The sequence below is a fragment of the Patella vulgata genome, chromosome 9 (genome assembly GCF_932274485.2).
Source record: "Patella vulgata chromosome 9, xgPatVulg1.2, whole genome shotgun sequence".
Taxonomy (NCBI): Eukaryota; Metazoa; Mollusca; class Gastropoda; family Patellidae; genus Patella; species Patella vulgata.
Window position 1 is genome coordinate 20117482 of NC_065887.2, and position 23286 is coordinate 20140767.

General features: G+C 35.7%; 1 protein-coding gene across 3 annotated transcripts; it reads left to right on the forward strand.

The window, feature by feature from the left end:
* The first annotated feature begins 1850 nt into the window (after positions 1-1850).
* Positions 1851-22245, forward strand: LOC126831757 (sorcin). Of its 3 annotated transcripts, none has more exons than XM_050562414.2 (9): positions 1851-1903; positions 9065-9210; positions 11125-11199; positions 13829-13904; positions 16653-16699; positions 17850-18000; positions 18460-18588; positions 19269-19339; positions 20386-22245. In XM_050562414.2, exons 2-9 carry the CDS (start codon positions 9082-9084, stop codon positions 20410-20412), a joined length of 705 nt encoding a protein of 234 aa, XP_050418371.1. In that variant the 5' UTR covers positions 1851-1903; positions 9065-9081; the 3' UTR covers positions 20413-22245. The 3 variants fall into 3 exon arrangements, with proteins under 3 accessions (XP_050418371.1, XP_050418370.1, XP_050418369.1); XM_050562413.2 differs by lacking the exon at positions 1851-1903 and adding an exon at positions 6242-6286; XM_050562412.2 differs by lacking the exon at positions 1851-1903 and adding an exon at positions 6268-6331.
* Positions 22246-23286: the final 1041 nt, after the last annotated feature.

Genomic DNA, 23286 nt, shown 5'->3' on the forward strand with positions numbered 1-23286 from the left:
TTTGTAATTGTTTATCCATTATTACTTCTCCCATCTTGTTAATTCTTAATTAATGATTAATCTGTTATATGGTTTCCAATTGTTATCTATATTGCACCACATTTTTGTTAAATATCAACGATATCTGTATGTGTATAGAAACGTAGCATGTTAATAAATTCAGAAGTAGTAATATCCATATATTATAAGTGTTTTTAAATTCTGAAATCTACTTCTATGTCTTAGATTAGATTTGAAGATTTTTTGTAAAATGCAATATGGCGGCCAAACGGTTAAAAATTTTTGGTCTATTTTTAAAATGGAGAGAACTATTCATGTTCGGGAAAAATTGGAATGTTTTGAATATGCCATTTTGAAGGCATCGATGTGTTCCTTATTCCTACCAAGTTTCAACTTGGTACCTCCAATAGTGAGAGAGACCATCTTGAATGTGGAAAACATGATGAAAACAACTTTCGCAAATCTTTGATGCTAAATCTAATTGAGCGAACTTCGAAATTTCGAAAAACCAAAGAATCCAAAAATGAAAATCCGAAGAAGAGCCGTTGACAAATAACTGAGATATCGGCAATCTGAGATTATTATTTGTCCCATACGTAAAACTTTTCCTTTTTGTCAAAAATAACCCAATTTATACTTAAAAATAGAGGCCAACTACATCTACGTTGGAAGAATGTTTGCATTACGAAACACGTAACTAATGTTAATTCCGTTACCAGTTTTCTTTTCTGTTGTACGTCTCTTTATGTTAAATAAAAGGATATTTTTTTCCAACCTTCACTTGCCACCCTTCACTCCACGGTACCAAATATCAGAAAATCACATAGCACCAGCATTTCTTGCTTTTTTTATCATATGGACATACGGTTGATTCGCAAATTATTTATTCATTCGGTGATGTGAGAAAAACAATCTTTACAATGATTTTCAGTGTCAATTAATCTGGTACAAAATATTGTATTATATAAAAAAAAACTCTTGACAGTTGGAATTTGGTGAAAGGCAGACGGAAAGACGGCTGTCCGGGCAAAATGTGCTTCGCACACGGCATAGCGTATGCCCGTCTTCTTTGATCCGAGACCGTACATTCGAAGGGAGGCAACTCTTTCAACTAAAACATTTTTGAATTTTAGTTGCTTGTTCTGCAATGTCCTAAAATAATAATGTCGATTTCTATAGCGCCAAATCCATCCATAAGCTAGTCCAGCTCTGAACGTAGGTCTCTTTACAGTCGACACTACGTCCAGGGAAGCTAGCATTGAATCAATGTCGAAGTAATCGACCGCCCCAGTCAATTTTACTGGGCAACTGTTTACCGCTAAACGGTCGCGTGGCAGTCCCTGTGAATACCTGAACAATGTAAAGGAGAGAGAGAGAAATGGGGTTTAACGTCCACTCGACACAAACCAGGTCATTTCGGGACCAACATATGGTTTAATTTTATTTCAATAATTCGCTTGCGCGTAGGGGTCTTTAGCAGTGGGAGGAAACCGGAGGACCCGGAGAAAACCCACGAGGTTGGACAGGCGACCCTACTCCTTGCCACGTACAACCGGGGATTCGAAACCACGCCAGTCGACTCAATGACAGACTTTATGATACAGCACGCGCACGCTAACCATTCAGTCATCCAACCCCCCCACAATGTCAAGGGACATCTTAGTGAGAAAATAAGACCTCGCTTCAGTCATTTATTGCTGCTGTAATATTAAAAGGTGGGAAAAGCAGTAAATGACTGAAGATTCTAATTTTTTTCAAAGATTCTAATTTTTATCCAAATTTCGTTTCGTCGTGTTTTTGGCCGACATTCCTAAATATGGACGTTGGCAGCGAAAAGGCAACTTGATAGGTGGAGACGTATTTTTTAACAGCCTGTTGTGTCGCTCATACTGGATTTAGCGAGGTAAGCGAGGTCTTATTTTCTCACTAAGACGTTCCATTACATTGTTCAGGTATTCACAGGGACTGCCACGCGACCGTTTAGCGGTAAAAAGTTGCCCAGTAAAATTGACTGGGGCGGTCGATTACTTCGACATTGATTCAATGCTAGCTTCGCTGGACGTAGTGTCGACTGTAAAGAGACCTTCGTTCAGAGCTGGACTATCCATAAGCATGCTCAAGGCGCTTTTAAAAAGGAGTAAGAAAATATCAATTAATTTAGTCTGGATAAGATAGTTTAAACATGTAAGTTTTTAAATGTGATTTAAAACTTGATAGAGTTTTACAGTCACGGATATTGATTGGCAAACTATTCCAGGGTTTGGGTGCAGCAAATATAACGAGTGTGAATGAAATGGGTTCTTACTTTTCTGCTCCAATTGCGGTGAGACTGTACATTCAAAGAGGGGCAACTCTTTTAACTAAAACATTTGGCCACAGATCACCAATGATTTCCTCACTGACTTTAATGTTAATTTTTGTCTCTTAGATCGACTCTAACTTTTTCCCAAATTGTCTGTGGGTAGAGCGCTTTCTACCACAGATGGAGCAACGCGTGGCAACCTCTTGCCCATACCACGTATATTTCATCATGAAAAACTTGAGATACACAAGCTGGAAGTAGAGATAACTAAATCTGCAATATTCCGTCCTACATTTCAACCTAACCAACCTCTTAACTCTTGAATCTTTCCGACTCAAAATCATGAATATTCACCGAAACCTGGCAGAAATTATATATATTCAAACTCTTTTCTTCATTACCAAAATGTCAAAAAAGATCGCCATTCAAAAGTGTGAGAAAGACTGAAAATAGCTTTAGCCCTTGTTTTGTAGGAATAGTTGGTGAGCTGTGTCCATTTCTGAATTGCCGTTGCTTCTCCTATTACGCAATGTCTTATCCCGGAATTAGTCAACATATAATGAGTACGAATGAAATTACGTCAATTGCGGTTGTTACTCTTATGCCTGTTACTCAATTTCGTATACTGGTCAGCACTGAATTCCAGCTGTCAACAGTCCTGGGTTAGATGATGTATACTGGAGTCGGGCCCGTAGCAAAAATTGAATTAGCCCCCCCCCCCAAAAAAAAATATTTCGCCAACAATAATGATTTCTTAGGAGCGTTCTTAGCCGGCCCCATCCTCAGCCCCTCCAAAAAATTCCGTAGCCCCTCCAAATTTTATGAGTTGGCTATGGGCCCGTTTAAAATAACTGGACCTCGGTTTTTGTACAATCCTAAAGACTAGATGCTGTTCGTAGCAGAAATTGCTATTTTTTCTTCTGAAGGAAACGGTTCCAGTCATTCATTTTTTGATACATTATAAAAACGTCACATAAGACAGTTTGGAATAACTTACTTGTTCGGAGAAAGTTAATCTGACATAATGCTACACTTATTTACACCTTGTCACACACGATCGGGGATCACGTGGCTAAGTTAGTAAGACGCAGGCTCGCTAGCATGGAGGTCGGGTGTTCTATCCCTGCATTGGCCGAGAAAGTTCATCCCGATTTTCCGGCGTGGTTTCCCCTTGTCAGTGATGCAGGACGAAGGGCCTGACAAGGACAGCTGTCTAGTCGTTCGGATGGGACGAAAAACCGAGGTCCCGTGTACACATTGGCGTGCAGGTAAAAGATCCCTTGGCAGTTGGAATTCGATATAAGAGTAGGCCGTAGCGCCGCTGCCCGGGCAAAATTTCTCTCATAGCACACTGTATGGCCTATGCCCGTCTTCATTAGCCCAGGTTAGGAGCATAACAGTTGGACGTTAAACCTCATTTCATTTCTGTCACACACGATCCTGTAGCACGATTTACCCACATCCACCCAAATCTACCCAAATCACCTCAAATCCACAATTATTTCTACTCATACCCCAATAATATTTATCAATATTTGATAAGATACAATTCTACATACCAAATTGTCATTTTTAATTTAAATCCGTAACGTTTTCGTGTTAAAAGGCCCCTCAAAATTTGTGATAAATGACCTGTAAGATCATTAAGCTAATAGGTTCTGTCAAATGTACATAAGTGGCTTACGTGATATTTTAATTTGATAATCTTGTTCTTTGTTTGGGCTGAAAGCTAATGAATAATTACTGATATATTGAACACCTAGGCAAACAATTTACGGAATGTGTTTAGAATATATTGTTACTATAAGATCATGGGATACCTACATATTATTATAAGATATATATATATACGATAAGAATATTCAAATGAACAAAATTTCATGGGGGGGGGGGGGGATTTGGGTAGATTAGGTTACATATTTTAAAAGAAAATATCTGGTTGTTTGATACCATCGCGTGACGTATAAAAGGCTACATCACCCGTTTTTTGGGAGGGTTTTTTAGGCAGAGATATAGGCCGTATTAAAATTCTCTTGAAGACGCTTACGGCTAGCCCCCGGATACATTCACTTTTTTTTAATTGTCTGTATGCTTGTGTTTTCCTGAGTATGATGTCCTGTCCGTGTATTTGTTTTTGTGTAAAATTTTGTGTGGTGCAGCCCCCCTGCACTTACTATACAAATATTTTGTGCACATAGTATTGTCACTGGGGAGACAATTACATGCAATAAGATTTATTTAGCACGCTGACTACTCAGCGTCAGAATTAGCGGGAAAAATTTATTGCCTCTGGCGACCACCGATGACGGTCACCAAATACATTTTAAAGGAGGTAAATCCCTTATAATTGATACCTATAAATTGACATAAATGGGTCGCAACGCATATAATAATGTAATATGAATGTATATAAACTGATTTTCATTCAATCGTTTCTGTTTTACTTTAATTTCTAATCAGTTATGTTCGGCGAAATACGCCAGAAATTTCAATCGAATGGCAATCTGTAGCGTCTGGTTATTCCAGTCTACACCGAAAGTATTTATTGTGCATGCCCTCCAGATAAGTATAAGACGTCACCCTAAGACGTCTAGCCTCCTTCGTCGAGTACCTTGTTACAAATGACGCTGAAAAGCGTTATGGTACACGATTCGTTTACCAATGGTAAAATGTTTATTTTGTCTTAAAGTAGCTAAGTCTCTAATTCAATATCATCAAAAATCTTCGACTTTAAAAACACGAATTATTTGTCAATTCAAATTAACATTGGTCTTGTAATCTTACCGGGAGACGATGGGCTTCTGATATCCAATATTCAAGACACAATAAACATTTTACCATTAGTACACGAATCGTGTACCATAATGTGTTTCAGCGCCATTTGGGACAAGGGACTCAAAGAAAGAGGCTAGACATATTCAACAAGTCATGTCAAATGGTGACGCTATATTCTTATCTGGGGAGCATGCGCAATAAATACCACCGGTGTAGACTGGAATAACCAGACATTAAAGAGTGTCATTCAATTGAGACTAATTCTTGCGTATTTCGCCGAACATAACTGATTAGAAATTACAGTAGAAACAGAAAGATTGCATGTAAATCAATTTATATACATTTATATTACATTATTATACGCGTTGCGACCCATTTGTGTCCATTTCTAGGTCCAAAAATTAGCGATTTAGCTCCTTTAAATATTGGATATCAGAAGCCCATCTTTTCTCGGTAAGATCACAACATCAATGTTGATTTAAATTGACAAATAATTCGTGTTTTCAATTTCGAAGACCTTGGATGTTATCGAGTTAGAGACTAATTAAACATACATTATGCAAGAGCTAAATCTGTCTATTGCAGGTCTTTCTTTAGGCCTGAAATGTTATCTAAATTATTAATTAGACATTAATTAACTTATCCAGACCATAATCAACTCTAGATGGCCTCGCTAGCCTGCGATCTTAACTGGATTGTGAGCCGATTTACTGCATAACTTTCCTTCTCGATTAAACGATTAAATAGATAATCGAAACTATGCTGTTTATCGTACTGACTTTAGTAATGATGACCGAGGCTAGGCAGAAATTTCATTCGCTTAGTTTTCGGTTCATAGTGGATCAATTTGAATGAAATTTTCAGCAAATTGCCTTTACGTTATCTAGATTTTAACTATTATAGTGAGAACTGCCAACTCGTTATCGAATATTTAAGCTACTTTAATTACCGGTGCCACCCATCCGTACCACTTCCCATGGATCGTATATATTTACTAAAGCAGTTTATAAGTATGGACTCTAAGTATAAAATAGGATTAGATATAGACAATTAGACTTGTCTATTGAAGATACGATAAGACTGCGAGTGTTTTCTAATGTTTTAAACGATCTGGTTTCGGTAAGTATCAACAATGATTCGGTTGTTTTCGGTATATAAGAGGCGTCTTGTTAATTCGAGTCTACCGGAAGCCCACAACGGATCTCAAAGGTAAACAACAACAGAAAGTTTTATGCTGGCAAAAAAATTTCAGTGGTAATGTTATTATTATACACCCTAAGTAATTTTGCAATATTTTCTCTAAATTTTTGACTCTTTATGGCCATATATTAGGTTGCCAGCTAGGGAAAGCAGGAAGGGTAAATGGTATTTCCACCCTTTTGTTTGTTAATCAGTCTTGTTGCCTTATCTACACAATGGTCAATGCACAATCGATTCAATACTGGTCACTTTGTTCCATAGAAATACAGTATCTAATTCTATGCTTTAATCTTATAAAGAAATAAAGCATTTCTAAATTAGGTCAAAGTAAAGTATTGAATTTGAATATGGTAAGTAAGTAAGATTTTATTGCATCGAAACATCCATTTAGGACAGCATACATTCATAAAATATAACGTGTACATAAAATTATAACAATATGACAATTATTACAAAAGACACACAGTATTGCATCGGAATCTCCTTGAGGACATAATACAATATAGAAAATATTAAATGCAAGTGCAAAAAATTGGACGGATACAAAAATATGGACGGACATAAATTCAGAGCACTCATAAATAGACAGTATGAAACCTGCATATGCATATGCTTATGTTAAGTTGCAATCCATGACAAGTCGCGGACCTTATAATATTAGGCCTATAATTTTTAGGCCTAATATAAATAAGATCCTTGCCGATTCCTTGGTCAGACTAATGATAAAGGAAGGACAAGTTCCTGACAAGTCACAAATCAAACAAATGATAAAGGTCAAGTCAGACAATGGATCTTGTGCATTTTGATAAGGTTCATGGTCAGACTAAGGATAAAAAACAGGGCTATTAATGCAACATTTGGTAATGCCATTTGGCCATTCCAGAGAGCTATTTGACACATGATAAATCTCAAAACCGTAATTATGACTCCATTTATGATTAGATAAAACTAATTCAATATGAACCTGCACTACGGTACCGACTAGATAAGATTTCGGTCACTTGCAGTTTCGGGGATAGCCGGGAACTCGTGACCTCCGGTCTGCGCAAACGTAGGTTTCATCTTGGCAATCCAATTCAAATGAATTTGATTGTGTTTTTGAATCGCAAAATTCTACTTGAAAATAGTGTTGAATTATTATAAATTTGTGTCAGATGTGTCGAGAAATGATACCTTTTGGTGAACAAACAAGAATCACGGTGAAAAATAGACGGTACAGATTCCATCAAAATAGCCTTAGAACCGAGGTGGTATAAAGCGTTATTTTCATTATAAGGCTACATGTTAATAGGGACGGACAGTAACGGTGAGAGGACATAGTCCGATCAGACACTGTTACTGTTACTAAAGTAACGAGATAACTTTAAAATTATCAAAATTTCAACCACCTCCTTTTATCAGTTTTACTGTACACCACAAATTTCATGTGGCAGGGCCACAGACCATAATTATAAGGACCTATTTCAAATAAATTAACAGAGTGATATAACATTAAGAATTTGAAATAATATAAAGTGTTAATTCAATAGATTAAACAGGCATTATGCAAGAGCTAAATCTGCCTATTGCAGGTTTTTCTTTAGGTCTGAAATGTTATACTGGTATAAACTATTAATTAGACATATAAACTATTAATTAGACATATTAATGACAAGACCATATAATCAACTCTCAATGCCATCTGATGGATCTGATTTTCCATAGCTTTGAAACTGATCTGAAGTTCAATGGCTGTTGATAATTAACCGTAAAATTGCACATGAAGACTTTGTTTATTATTGTAACTGTATGTAACAATGACAATCGAGGCTACAGTGTTATTAAATGAGGATTTCTTGGCTTAGAGTGAAGTAATTTCAGCATATCTCTTTTACATAATTATCTATTTTTTAACTATTATAGCGGGAACTGTCAGTTCTTTATCAAATCTTCCATAATGCTGCTTTAATTATTGATCGTTTTAATAAATATATTTTCTTTAAAATAATAGTGTGTTTTTCCTCTCTGTGTTATAAATTCATCAAAGTAATTAAGCACATCAAAGAAAACCAATCAGCAAAACATTGTTTTGATTTTTAATAAATATCAAATAATTATTGTTAGTATTTTAATTATGAATCACTAGCAGGATACCCGGCTTCGCTCGGGGGTCATAACTCCGAAACCGGAAGTGGTAGACTAACGCCATCTGGCATATGTTACTCCCCGGTCCGAGCTACCCCATACCCTAAATTTCAGACTCGGGGCAGACCTAGTGTAGCCGCCAACCCCAAACAGACCGGCTTCGCTCGGGGGTCATAACTCCAAAACCGGAAGTGGTAGACTAACGCCACCTGGCCTATGTTACTCCCCGGTCCGAGCTACCCCTATAACCCCAAATTTCAGACTCGGGGCAGACCTAGTGTAGCCGCCAACCCCGAACAAACAGACTTCGCTCGGGGGTCATAACTCCGAAACCGGAAGTGGTAGATTAACGCCACCTGGCCTATGTTACTCCCCGATCCGAGCTACCCCTATACCACAAATTTCAGACTCGGGTCAGACCTAGTGTAGCAGACCTAGTGTAGCCGCCAACCCCGAACAGACAGACAGACAGACAGACGACAGTCACAAATATATTTATAGATTAAGCAAACATAAACTTATAAACACTATGAAGTGTGTCAAGCACTATTTGATACAAACAAAATAATAATGTCAAACAACATACAAAAATGATTTGGTCTGAATATTGTCTAGGTAACATTCAATTTCAAGTGTAATTTAATGTATAATTTTTTTTTTTAGTTGTAGAAATAATCGACATGGCATATTATAACCAGCAGGGATCTTACAATCAACAACAATATCAACAATGGCAACAACCAAGTCAATGTTATGGTTCCTATGGTAACTACTATCAGAATAGTGTTTTCTCGGTACAAGCTTGGCAGGTAGGTTATAATAATGGAAGAATAAAAATAAAATACAGACTTTATATGACGTACATATTTTTATACGCCCACATTTTCATGTGGACGTATTATGCCGTCGCCCCTGTCCGTCCAGCCATCCACGTCCGTCCGTCGGAGGGGGGTTGGATGGCTTAGTGGTTAGCACGTGCGCGCTGTATCATTAAGTCTGTCATTGAGTCAACTGGCGTGGTTTCGAATCCCCGGTTGTACGTGACAAGGAGTAGGGTCGCCTGTCCAACCTCGTGGGTTTTCTCCGGGTCCTCCGGTTTCCTCCCACTGCTAAGGACCCCTGCGCTCGGACGAATTGTGGAAATAAAGTTGAACCATGTGTTAGTCCCGAAATGACCTAGTTTGTGTCGAGTGGACGTTAAACCCCATTTCTCTCTCTCTCTCTCTCCGTCCGTCGGTCCGTCCACAATTGTTTGTGGACTCTCTATAGGTCACAATTCTTATCTGATTTTGACAAAACTTCAAATATAGGTTTATCCCCAAAAGATCTTGGCTGCTTTCGATATTGGCATGTATCGGATCGAAACTTCATGGATTATAGCCCCTGATTGTACGAAAAATCACGTTTTTAGCTTGTGGACCCTATAGAGGTCACAATTTTTATCCGATCTTCTTGAAACTTTAAATGTATATTTATAACCCAAAGATCTTGGTTCCTTTCGATATTAGCACATATTGGACTGTAACTTCCTGAATTATGGCCCCTTATTGTACGAAAAATCACGTTTTTTGCTTGTGGACCCTATAGAGGTCATAATTTTTATCTGATTTAAAAAACCGTATTATTATATCACCGTTACACCCTAAGGATGACTGAGTTCAAATTTCGTGAAAATCGGCCCAAAATTGACAGACAAAATGGCCGCCGTTCGTTCTCAAATAGCGTAAAAATAGGGTATATCATGGTTGTGGACCCTGTAGAAGTCACAATTTTTATCCGATTTTGGTGAAACTTGAAATGTAAGTTTATAACCCAAAGATCTTGGTTCCTTTAGATATTAACGCATATCGGACCATAACTTCCTGAATTATGGCCCCTGATTGTACGAAAAAATCGTGTTTTTGGCTTGTGAACCCTATAGAGGTCATAATTTTTATCCGATTTAAAAAAACGTATTATTATATCACCGTTACACCCTAAGGACGACTGAGTTTGAATTTTGTGAAAATCGGCCCAAAACTGACAGATAAAATGGCCGCCCTTCGTTCTCAAATAATGTAAAAATAGGGTATATCAAGGTGTGGACCCTATAGAAGTCACAAATTTTATCCGATTTTGTTGAAACTTGAAATGTAAGTTTATAACAGAAAGATCTTGGTTCCTTCGATATTTGCGCATATCGAATTGTAATTTCCTGAATTATGACCCTTGATTGTAGGAAAAATCACTTTCTTCTTAGCTTGTTCTCTATCCATCTTTTGAAAATGTGAGCGTATCCTGCCTGGCAGCCGCTGGTTACATATAATTTTGATCAGATTTTTTTTTTAAAGAGGAATTGTAACATTGCAGATTTTTGCTGGTCAGTAAAAAATTCATTTTAAATTTTCCATGACTCAATTAATACTGTATCTGGTATGTTCAAATTACATTGAGTTCAAAATTTGAGACCGATCAGTCTCTTTTGGTTTTACAAGGGTCCTAAAGCCTCAAAATTCTTTGTATTTAGATTTTTCTCTAGATATCTTTAATGTTTCATATAGGATAGTCTCAATAATGCAGGCCTTCAATTGTCCGTAATCAGTAGAATGGTTTAAGATGACTAAGGTAAGGCTTGTCATATATATATATTTGAATATGGTGGTGTCATTTTCGATATATTTCAAGATACTTTTTGTCGTGAGGCGCCATACTGTTGGTTGATTTGTTTTGTTTATATTTTTCAGGCTTTTCAGTTTCAATCTCCGAGTGATCTTCATGTTGTATTTACAGATGTGATGAACAGAAATCCTGTAAATGCTGTAAGTTTATAATGTAATGTCATAATATATATGTTCTTCTCTATTCATTTGGAGTCACAGTGGCTCACTGAGTAAGGCACTGGCTGGTACTAACCAGGAAGTCCCAGTTTCAATCCCAGTATTAGCAGATAAAATTTCCCTGTCCCAGAATTTTCCAGGACGAAGGGCCTGAAAAGGAGAATGGTACAAAGGACCAAGGGCTTGAAAAGGAGAATGGTATGAAATGACATTGAACTGTACCGCTGCTGTCTTTGAAAAATGTGCCTCAAAGCAGTCCAGGTGGTGCAGAAGAGAAGTGTGTTTTACTTGATTTCATTTCCATATGCATTGCATGTTCTAATAAACTTTTGGGGGTTTGTAATGTAGTGGGTTGAAGCAATGCAAACAGAATTTAGGTATGCTGAAACGTGGTATTAAGGTTGATACCTAAATTCTGTGAGACAAAGGGTAGGGTTGTCTTGAAGATAATAATGGGTTCTGTATGTAATGCACCAAAGCTCAGTTGTATCTATGTGCATGTTGTTTTTATACAAGGCAATTCTAATTACTCCCCTTTAGTTTTGAGCTTTTTGTTGTTCCAACCTGAGATGTATGTTACGTGCATCATGTATTTGCTAGGAGTCTTTAGATGCAAAAGACTAAATAAAAAACAGGCACATTTTGTGTGTGCCAAGCGGAGTGATGCTGAAGTGGCCTTTTGTAGAATCTTGTGAATGCAAGGGTTATTTACCTGGAGATTCATAATGTGACAACCTTTATGGACTGCTCAGATGACTTAGATGCGGTGGACATATGTGACCCGTGCTGGCAAAATGAGGCGGAATGCGCAAAGTCTAATAATGAGCTACAGACAGAACAAGTGAAAATATTGAATTTGATCGAAATTGAGATTTTCATACATCTTTCTTTTTTCTAAAAATTCTCAGTGACCAATCCTTGAAAATAACAATAGAACTATTGTACACGCAAAACCCTGTTTTAATTTAGTCGTGTGATGAAGTTAAAACAGAACACATGTACAACTGTGGCGGCTTCTTTGATGATCAGGAAACTAAACTTGATTATCCAATCAATAATCTTAATCTCCTGATAACTGAAGTACTGATTAATAGATGGCTTAACAGAAGTTATTCTTACCAAAGGTATAATATGCATAACATAGATTACTAATGTATGGACTATTCTCATTTGTTCTAAATTATAAGACTTTCATTGGAAATGTGAATATGCCCCATGTTTTGTTTCGAAAAGAGTGCATAGCGTGAGATAAATATTCCAGTTGGTGGGAAAAAATATATATACATTTTTTTGAATAAAAATTATTATCCATTTTGGCGGAAATTGTTGGATCAAATTTCTACTAAGATTTTGGCCTTCAGCATCCTCTCAAACCCATAGAAAGAAATATTAAACGACAAAATAGCAAATAATGGCATGGTTGCTATGTGATTTTGTTTTGGAACATACCGACATCTTTAACCCGTGGGGGGTTGGATGGCTGAATGGTTAGCGTGCGCGCGCTGTATCATAAAGTCTGTCATTGAGTCGACTGGCATGGTTTCGAATCCCCGGTTGTACGTGACAAGGAGTAGGGTCGCCTGTCCAACCTTGTGGGTTTTCTCCGGGTCCTCCGGTTTCCTCCCACTGCTAAAGATCCCTACGCACAAGCGAATTATTGAAATAAAATTAAACCATATGTTAGTCCCGAAATGACCTAGTTTGTGTCGAGTGGACGTTAAACACCATTTCTCTCTCTCTCTCTTTAACCCGTTAACTGCGTAGGGCATTATATAACGTCCTGGACAAGTGCCACTCACCGCGTGTAGGACGTAATATAACGCCCTGGGGGTATTTTCCCCAACCTATTCTTCGAACACGATCGCAGCATGTGTAGAACGTTATATTAGGAAATCTAATTGAAGAGAGACAACTCTATTTACCGTTAGTTTTAATATGGTTTGAGACTACTAAAATTTGTATTCAGGAATAAAAAGGTCCAAAAATTACGTTTTTCGTCAAATTAATTACACAATAGGGGATGGTTAACGTTTTAAAAACTACGCAGTTAAGGGGTTAACTTGTTTTTTCTCAAAACGTACTTTCCGAAATTGGTCAGCTTCAAACGGACACAGCTCAGTCAATTTTTGACCGATTCAAACCAACCATACACCATTTTGAACATATTGAGATGGAGAAAATAACAATAACTCAATTTTCAAAATGTCCTCATTGTGACTCATTTTGCCAGAACAGGTCACATATGTTTCATTGCCTGGCAGCCTTCTATGTTTAACACACATTGATATGAAGTGGACACATTCTTTTAAGTACCTTTTTTAGCTGGATAAACTAAAAAAACAAGGACATAAAAACTTGATACCCAACCTTGATTACAAAAATCCAAAAGTAGTAATTTTGTCTGACAGCAGCAAACCCTGCGTTTGCAATCAGCTTTATGAAAAGAATAGTGTTTGTCCCAGATTGACAAAACTATGCTGCGTTGACGATAAACTGCCTTTTTTTTGTATTTCTCTGTCTATATGCCAGTGCAAAGAATCTCAAGTTGGTTTCTGTGCTTTGATTCAATAGTAGAATTATTATAGCACTAGTTAACATTTTTTTATTTCAGAGTAGAAATGCTATCCAGGCAGAAGACTTAACCAATGTATTAAATAATACTCCTAGTATTAGAAATTATTTTAAAAGTAGGTATATGGCCTTCTTTGTATTATTAAGTAACAAACTGGTTAATTCTTGAGCAGCATTTAGCGGTTGACACAAGTAATAAACTCAAAAACATAACATAGAACAAAATTACTATTCTTATTAAATGAGGTTTCATATAGTACTTTACTCAACATGTTTAAGTAGTTTCCCTATTGATTATTGGGTGTGGTAAATTGTTGTTGAAATGTGGTTGTATATTGTCGTCACCCCATGCGCCTGGCAGTCCATCGTCCACAACGATTCTAATCTCATTTTGTTCTAGTTGTAAAAATGTGATCATTTAAAAAAAATTTGAATGAGCTTTTCCAACTATAGCTGCTCGATTCTTGCATGCTATCCTTCCAGAGTGTTGTTGGTTCTGTGATCCCCTGTGTCGTTGTGGTTCCACTGATATCGTCCTCTGTTATTTGTAGGCACAAAGCTGAATTCAAGTTGTGCGAATATTATCTGAATTTTGGATCGTGTAACAGGATTTTATACATCTTTAAAAATGACACTGATTGAGAGTGAGCGAATAGGTGAACACTACTTGGGTGATTTGATGATATTCATCATTCAATTGGTGATTAAGATTCATATTGAATACTTGGATAATTTGATGATTTTAATCATTAGTTGCCAATTGGTGAATAAAATTCAGAGTGAACATAAATTCATAAAATCTTTAACAACTTTAATTGGGTCCTAATAACAACATGCCTCTCTTCAAACGAAAGCCGACAAGTTGATATCTGCCCCTTCGTGGGAAGGATTAATTTTGGTCACGCTCTGTAACTGCGCCTTCGTGGGAATACACCAATGAAAGAACCCTCAACGAAATGTCGCTTTATTTGAAATAGTCATTGTGTTCCATTTTTGGGTTTATTGTTTAATTTCAACATTGTATCCATAGAAAAGACAGACTGTTTTCAGCCTTTCTTACATATTCCTGAAACAATGGCCCAAGAAATCCCTCTCTTGCCATTGCTAGATGGGCTTCTGATACTTGAGCTTTTGAGGGAGTGTGTCTTCTTCCCGTTCAATCAAATCTATCCCAAGTACAGCAACATGATAGCCCTTCGTTTAATCTGGTGTCTTCCCTAAAACTTTGGACATTGATTTAAGGTATTAAAAACGGTGAAAGTATTGTTCATCTCCATAGTGTATTGTTTACATTGTATTTGTTTTGATAGTCGCGTTTGTCATGCAATTAGTTTTTCTGCAATCTGCTATGCACTGGGCATAATAAAATTGTGAGTCATCATGTAACGTTATGTAAACATATTTGGTCCAATTTGGAGCTCTGTTTAAAGCGTAATGATATTGTTACGCAGTTAGCTATTTGTTGTTAATCGAGCTATTGACCAGTCATAATTTGGAACAGAAATTTGCTTCCTTTACAGCAGTGTTAAGTGGGATTATGTATAATCAAATGAAACACTGTGAGGAGTATGTCTTTCTTATGGCTTTATCAGGACTTGATTGAATAATGAAAGTACTATGTTGTAACATTGAAGTAATACATTTATAAAGAACTCTTTTCCAAAACAGCTAACACCATTCAAAGCTTTTTATATTCCTTACGCCTACATGTATCTCATTATTTGACATATTGCATATTATTGACCCCCACCTTTCAAAAAAAAGCAAGGGACTATACATATGGATTAATTTGTCCATTACACTTCTGGTTCAATGATGAATATTCTCTACTAAGCAGAGATACACATTGAGTGAGACATTGAGACACAATAACCCTGTTTGAAATTTAAGTGTAGGTATTCATTAAGCAAATGTCTCAACTGAATATGCTGATGAGCATTTTCTGCTGAAGCTAAGCAATTTGATTTGTACACAATACCAATTGAGTGAGAGAGGTGAAACTTGGTGTATAGTGTCATTACATCAATACCTTGACTAAGTTCGATAATTACCGTTTTCTGCTTAGGTTAAGCAGAGTGGTAAGCAATTTGATTGCTCGGTGCTTTACAAAAAGTCAAATGAGCATGTGATTAATGAATGTCATCTGTTTATTTTATGATTAAGGTCAGAAACATTAGCCTTACCTATGCCTCGTTTTTTTTAAAAGGAATAAATGAAATATTGTTTTGAAATCACAATATAATTCTTTAAATAAAACTACCCATGAATAAATCCCCAAAAGGGCCTTATCTCTTTATATATAACCATTTTGAATCCCTAATAGTGATTGGTCAATAAATATGTAAATAAATAGAGTTACCTCCCTTGTATTACTATTTCTTTACCAGTATCTATTTTTACCACCTAAATTTTTTTATTGTTTTATCTAATGCACAGGTGTTCACATTGTACAAACCTCAAGTTCCTTTAAAGTTACAATTTCATATTTTTAAGTTATATTTTTAAAATGTATTAAAATAATGCCCTAAAATAGATGGTATCTATAAACATTCCTACCTTGTTAAAGAATAAACCTATTAATCCTATAATTCACTATTGCCAGTTGAGAAATTGGCAAAAATATCATTTTCAATTTCAAATTCAAACGTTTAAAGATAGCTATTCCATGGTGGGGAATAGGAAAACAAGGGAGGTAATTGTTTTATTATTTCCGGTGTTATGATTTTTAAATGTGAGAATGAAACCTATGATCGTATAATAGTGAGTTGACAGCCTATTGAGCAAAAGACATAGAAATAATTATGTTTTGACTTTCTTAGAAAATATGAAATTGTAACTTTAATGTATTTCATTTTGTTTTCTAGTTAACTGGAGCCGAGAGTTGTGTAGTATCATGATAGCGATGTTAGATGTATCCTTTTAAATGATAATAAAATGAACAAATAGCGTAATCTTGCCGAGATCTGGACAGGAAAAATGAAAACAACAAAATGAAATGGGCCTATTCATATATCACAGAAATGAACTGGTTCAAGAAAGCTCTAATCCAGTGGTTCTCAACCTTTTTTTTGCCAACAACACACCTTGGAACACATGAAGAAATAGCGGCACAACTGGCTAAATATATATGAAAAATATTTGAATTTTGCAAAATAAAAACCTGGCAAGTCATAGACGGCATACAACCGTAGGCACAGACTAGTCATAGACTCGAATGACTCGAACTAAATAAATAAAAACACGGCTATGAACTTACTTTATTGCAGTGTTTCAATTTTCATCAGTCAAATAGCTAGCTTCTTTAGTGAGAAATTTTCTTGGTGTGCCGTTCAAAAATTTGCGGCACACTTAGGAATATTTTACGGTACACTGGTTGAGAATCACTGCTCTAATCTAATATACATGTCAGACAGGGTTGTATAATGAGCAATTTGTGTGGAATACTTTATAAGTAAATAATGGTTTTCTCAGCTTAAAGATGCATTATGTAAGATATACGTAAAGAGCTGGCTGTTCTTGCTATAATAGTTCAAAAATAGACAATGCCAAATGAAGATATTGAAAATTTCATTCAAATTACTTTATTCTGGGTGCAGTGATCAGTGTTTAAAGATGTAGCATAGATTGTTCATTATCATGGCTATGGTACTTGACAATCAAGACTAAGTCCAGATTATCCAGATATTTAGATTGTGTTTCAATCCATTTAAATCTCGTCCATCTGATGATCTATAGAGTTGATTATATAGGCTTGTCATGTGAATAAATGTCTAAATAATAATTTATAAAACATTTGGGGCCAAAATAATTGAGAAGTGTGTATTAACCGGGGAATCGAAACCACGCCAGTTGACTCAATGACAGACCGTATGATACAGTGTGCACATGCTAACCATTCGGCCATCCAACCCCCCATTATATGATGGAGAATGATGTGGGTAATATATGACCATACCACATTTCATCAGTGTGTATGTGACCTTCAATAACTCTTGGTTGATTTGACGTAAAAATGACCCATGGAAAAGTTTTCCAAATATTTTCCTGTTAATAAAATGTAGAGATCGATGGATGGTTTCATGCAGTGGGAAGAATTTACAGAACTGTTACAGTGTCTTGTATCATGGTTTAATGTCTTTAGACAACATGATGCAAATGGTTCAGGATTTATTGAAGCATCAGAGTTGATTAAAGTTATTAAAAGTTTATTTGGTAAGTTTATTTATATAATTAATCTATCTAGATTTTTAGACATGATTCTAATAGTTCAGGTTTAATTTGGCATAGTTACCATCTTTATTATAGTTTATTTGGCAATTATTAATCAATTTCATTTTGTCAATTTTTCACCCATCAGATAACATAAATAAATTTAACAAAATTTAACACTTGCTTTCCCCAATGTAACTTTTATGTCAACTGTTATGATTTATGACTATTTAAGCGTAGTAATAAATGCAATCAAAACCGTTATGGCTAGAGGATAATAGATAAAATCTATAAATTTTGTCATTTTCTTTCTGATTCACAGCCAAGAACAGTTCTTTGTGTTGACAGTGGCTTGTCACGAAGGAAACAAGTGTCTGTTATTATTAAGACACATAATAATTGGTTATGGAAACAATGTATTAAATTAAAATTACTGTCTCATGTCCATTCTATTTTCAACAGGGTACCAGATAAGTCCTCATTGTTTGGAGACAATATTAAAAAGATATTCTCGAGTTATTCCTGATCGAGGTTGTCTTATAGCCTTTGATGATTTTGTCTCTTTATCAGTTAGACTACGAGCATATACAGGTTTGATACTATTCTTTTATATAGCTATCGGTCATAAGCCCTGTTCACATGACAAGATTTGGCCAATCAGTTTTGCTGGACTTTCTCCCGGACCACTTTTCATCATTTCAGGATCCCAGAATGACGGACTGAGCCCCAGGATTTCAGATTCATCGCATTTTTCTCATACCCAGGTGCTTCACTCAGCCCAGTTCCTCATTTCCTCAAATTTTGCCAACCGAAAATGCTATATGGCAACCATCATCGAGTCTTTTGTAGCAAGGTAGTTGGGTTGGGTTCTAATTTCTTGGAAGTCGTTGCCCTAGAAACTACACACTTGACAGTGGAATGCAACCAACATGGATCCTTGCGTAGTTAGGTAGCTATGTTGGGTTCTAATTGCTTGGAAGCTGCACACATGAAAGTGGAATACATCAGCAAAATTCTAAGATCGAGTGCCAATCCCCTACCGGTACGTGGGATAAAATGTCAGTTCCTTCCCAGGTCCCGGGATAAGATGCCAATTCCCTCCTGGGTCTCGGGATAAGATGCCAATTCCACCTGGAACACAATATGTCTACTCCCTCCCTGGTCCCGGCATAAGAATACTCGCAATTCTTTTAGAACACCAATACTAACACTCACCTGGATTGTTTGTTTAATTATGATATGCATTAACTGTTATCGTTCTATACTAACAGATGCCTTCAGAAAAAGAGATGCCTTACAAAATGGTCAGGAAACTGGTAGAGCAACATTTGAATATGATGATGTAAGTATATTTATATACATGTAATTACTCTTGGGTAAGGTTTTATTTAGTAGGGGTGGGTATCCCAAAGGTTTAACGTGTGCCTGTTAGATCACAAGGTCTGTCATTGAGCCAAGTAGCGTGGTTTCGACTCCGCACTTGTACTTGACAATAATTGGGTCACCTGTCCATCCTCGTAGTTCTCTGCTAAAGAAATGAAATGAAATGGGGTTTAACATCCTACTGTTCTGCTCTGAACTGGGCTAATGAAGATAAACTACGCTAATAAAGATGGGCATGCGCCATACAGTGTGCCATCAGGGAAATTTTGCCCGGACAGCAGCACTACACCCTACTCTTATATCGAATTCCAATTGTCGAGGGATCTTTTATGTGCACGCCAATGTGTACACGGGACCTCGGTTTTTCGTCCCATCCAAACTAGACAGCTGTCCTCCCACTGCTAAAGATCCCGATGAGCAAGGCAAATTATTGAAATATAATTGAGCCTTATGTCAGTCCCAACATGACCTAGTTTGCATCGAATGGACATTAAATTCCATTTCACTCTTTATATAGTGGTAAAAAAATTGATTAAAAAAACATAGATCCAATTTGTTTACAATTTTTCTGGTTCGATGATGAGCATTTTCTGCTTAGGCTGGGCAGAGATAAGCAATTTGATTGATCAGTACTTGGAGACACAATAACTCTGCATCTAAGCTAATTCAGGTATAATGTTCAAACTTGATGTAGATGTTCAGGTGAATGTCTTGATGGAGTTTAATGATGAAACAAATATAAGAAATTTGCTTTGTCTAGGCTTTGAAACATGATAACTTTGATTCTAATTGAGAGAGTGTTACGTTGTTCAGATGACGTACAATGACAAGATTTTATGCACCCATCTTTATTATAGAGGTGTATTGATGTCATTGTCTGTCTATAACGTAGTCATCTCACCTAGATGATTTTGTTGTCACAAGAGTGGCCGAAGAAATTGAGAAAGTCAATAATAATAATAAGTAGCTTAAAGCTGTTAACTTACTTTCACTTTTTATTTTTAGTTTCTGAGGTGTGTCATGTGTCTGTAGTCAACTTCTGAGGTGTGTCATGTGTCTGTAGTCAACTTCTGTGGTGCGTCATGTGTCTGTAATGGACTTCATCATCAAAGTTTAATGGTGAAAGTCAGGGAGAGGTTATTAAAAATGTACCAATTAAATGAATACACAAAAATTTAATAAATTTGACCAGCAACCACTGAACCGAAATCTCACTACACCCACACAATTTATATATTTTTTTTTTATTATTTCTCAAAATCAAATATTTTCTAGCTAATTGAAGTTGACATTTCAAACATGTTGACACTGTACATACCAATCAGAAAACCCCCTAAAAATCACAAACCTCCAATGTTCCTATTTGATGTTTAATTTTATTAAGATGCATTATGTAAGAGCTATATCTGCCTGTTGTGGTTCTTTTTCTGGCTTCAAATGTTATATAAATTACTACTTAGATATTTATTCTTATGACAGCCCATAATACACTCTCTAGGGCTGCTAAAACTGCCATCTTTAAATAACGATTTTCGGTAAAAATGTCCGACAAGAAAATTTTTGAAATCCCATCACTGTTAATATGGATATCACTCGCACAGCCTGCTGATTGAAGGACTGAAAATCAACATTTTGTAATGGTACTTGACAAACTTCAAACATTCATGACTTCGCTCAGGATAAATTAATTTGACTCAAATTTTTAATATATTCATTCTTTAGTAACTATTTTTAAACTACTATAGCAAGAAAAGTTAGCTTTTTATCTAAATCTGACATAATGCATTTTTAATGTAAATCTGTTTTAATTAATTACTTTTAAAATTATACCCTTTATTTTATATAATCTTGTGACCACTCTAGCAACAATAGTTTATGATCTGATTAGCTTGAAATTTATGTGCATTTTCCAGATTAGTCATACATCATAGGCCTAGTTCTCGTTCTAGATCCTTGCAAACACTCTAGCAACAAAGTTATCCTTAATTTATATTCTATGTTTCGATTGTTGTGTTGAATAATTTTATCAAATGTCATAATGTTCTGATAATGATTCTAGACTTATTACCCATGATTGTGTTGTCATTCCTCGAATGATATTTTTACAATATAAAGATTTACATAAAGAATCACAATTCAATAACCTTTATGAACTAACTGCACATACAACTTAGTTGTCTGGCAAGCTATCGTTCGATTCAGTGCCATTTGTCTATGCATCAGGATTATCAGATTAAATTATTTGCCAAATCTGAGATAAATTTGCAAAGCCATTTAGTAGTTTTCCAGAAGTTTAACAAGTATGCCATTATTTGGGAGAATGCTATTTTAAACATGATATTTTATTTTAATGTCTCTTTAATCTTGAATTAAGCAAGGTTTCTAGAACAGAAGTATGTTGACTATCTTGGAGCTATTGGACTTTAAGAATAAACACTGTTGACTATATATGTATGTTTTCTAATCTAACATTGGCAAGTGCTAATTTCATCTAAAGTTATACAAATTTGTTTCCAGTTCCACCTAAAGTTATACTATACACATATTCGTTTCCAATTCCTCCTAAAGTTATACAATTTCCAATTCCAGCTAAAGTTATACTATACACATATTTGTTTCCAATTCCACCTAAAGGTATACAATTTCTAATTCCAGCTAAAGTTATGCACATTATTTGTTTTTGCTCAGAAATAGTTATATTATAACAATGATTATCAAGAATGATATAGTTGACTCTTGTTTGCATATTTATTAGAAGTTTTATTATAAGAATCTGTGATACGTTGTTTTAGTTTTATAAAATTTAAATTATTTTTATTTCTATATGTATTTATTTATAATGTAATTAAATATCTATAAAAACTACCCTTGATGTATTGGTTATTAGTCCCATATATATACCAGTTAAAGTAGCTTTTGTCATTTTTGCTTTCCAGATTTGAGATATTGGAAATTTATAACACTGCATACAGATCAGAGTACATATTGTGGGATTCTGTTAATCATGATCCTTTGTTGACTGAAAAGCATTGTATTATTATAAGTGACAGGATGGTACAATGCTATCTATAGTAGCAGGCGCGTGTCCAGGGGTGGGGGTAGTCATGAGTCAAGTGGCATGGTTTCCTCCCACTGCTAAAGACCCCTAGTACAAGCAAGTGAAATATTGAATTACAATTCCATGTTGGTCCTGAAATGATCTAGTTTGTTGCTTCAGTTACTAACCTGTCAATCTTAATTATCAAAGCCACACATCATCCATCTGTACAAAAGCACATTTAAATTGTTTTGGTCCTTATTTCAATCCATATGGAGAATGTTTAAATGTCTGTTTGTCTGATAACTTTGAATTTGAATTTGCATAAATATTCTCATATGTTGATTTAAAATTCCCTTTGACTAAACGAGTAATTTTGTGTATAACCACAAATTTCTATGATCTTGTTGGTCTGATCTCTTCAGTGGTGTTGTCATTTAAAATAAATAGCTTTTCAAAGTTTTGTGTATATAAAAAGAGATAGAATGGGACGATCCCTTAGATGCCATTTACTGTGACTTTTGGAAAAGACTTGTTTATAGTTTGAATAGGTTATTCATATGTAACAAACTTTACTGAGATGCAGTTATTCAACTTAATTTATTCAGGGATGCCTCAGAAAGAGCCTATGGATACATACGGTGCATACATACTTCTGGAGAAATTTACTGCATTTTGGTAGCATCTAAAACAAGAGTTGTGCCATTAAACAAACCTATGATTCCAAGACTAGAGTTATTGGCCTGTTTAATTTTGGTGCATTTTTAGACTCAAGTGTAGTAGAATCATTAAAGGACATTCTAAATGAAACTGTTTTATTGGATTGATTCCACAGTTGTGCTTAATTGGATTTAAAACCTGAATAAAGA

Bases quoted from the DNA above. Each gene is read 5' to 3' on its own strand.
- LOC126831757 (XM_050562414.2), top strand. From the start codon at position 9,082: ATGGCATATTATAACCAGCAGGGATCTTACAATCAACAACAATATCAA. The intron at 18,589-19,268 runs GTTTGATACTAT...CTATACTAACAG, and splicing joins TAGACTACGAGCATATACAG to ATGCCTTCAGAAAAAGAGAT. The intron at 19,340-20,385 runs GTAAGTATATTT...TTTTATTTTTAG, and splicing joins CAACATTTGAATATGATGAT to TTTCTGAGGTGTGTCATGTG.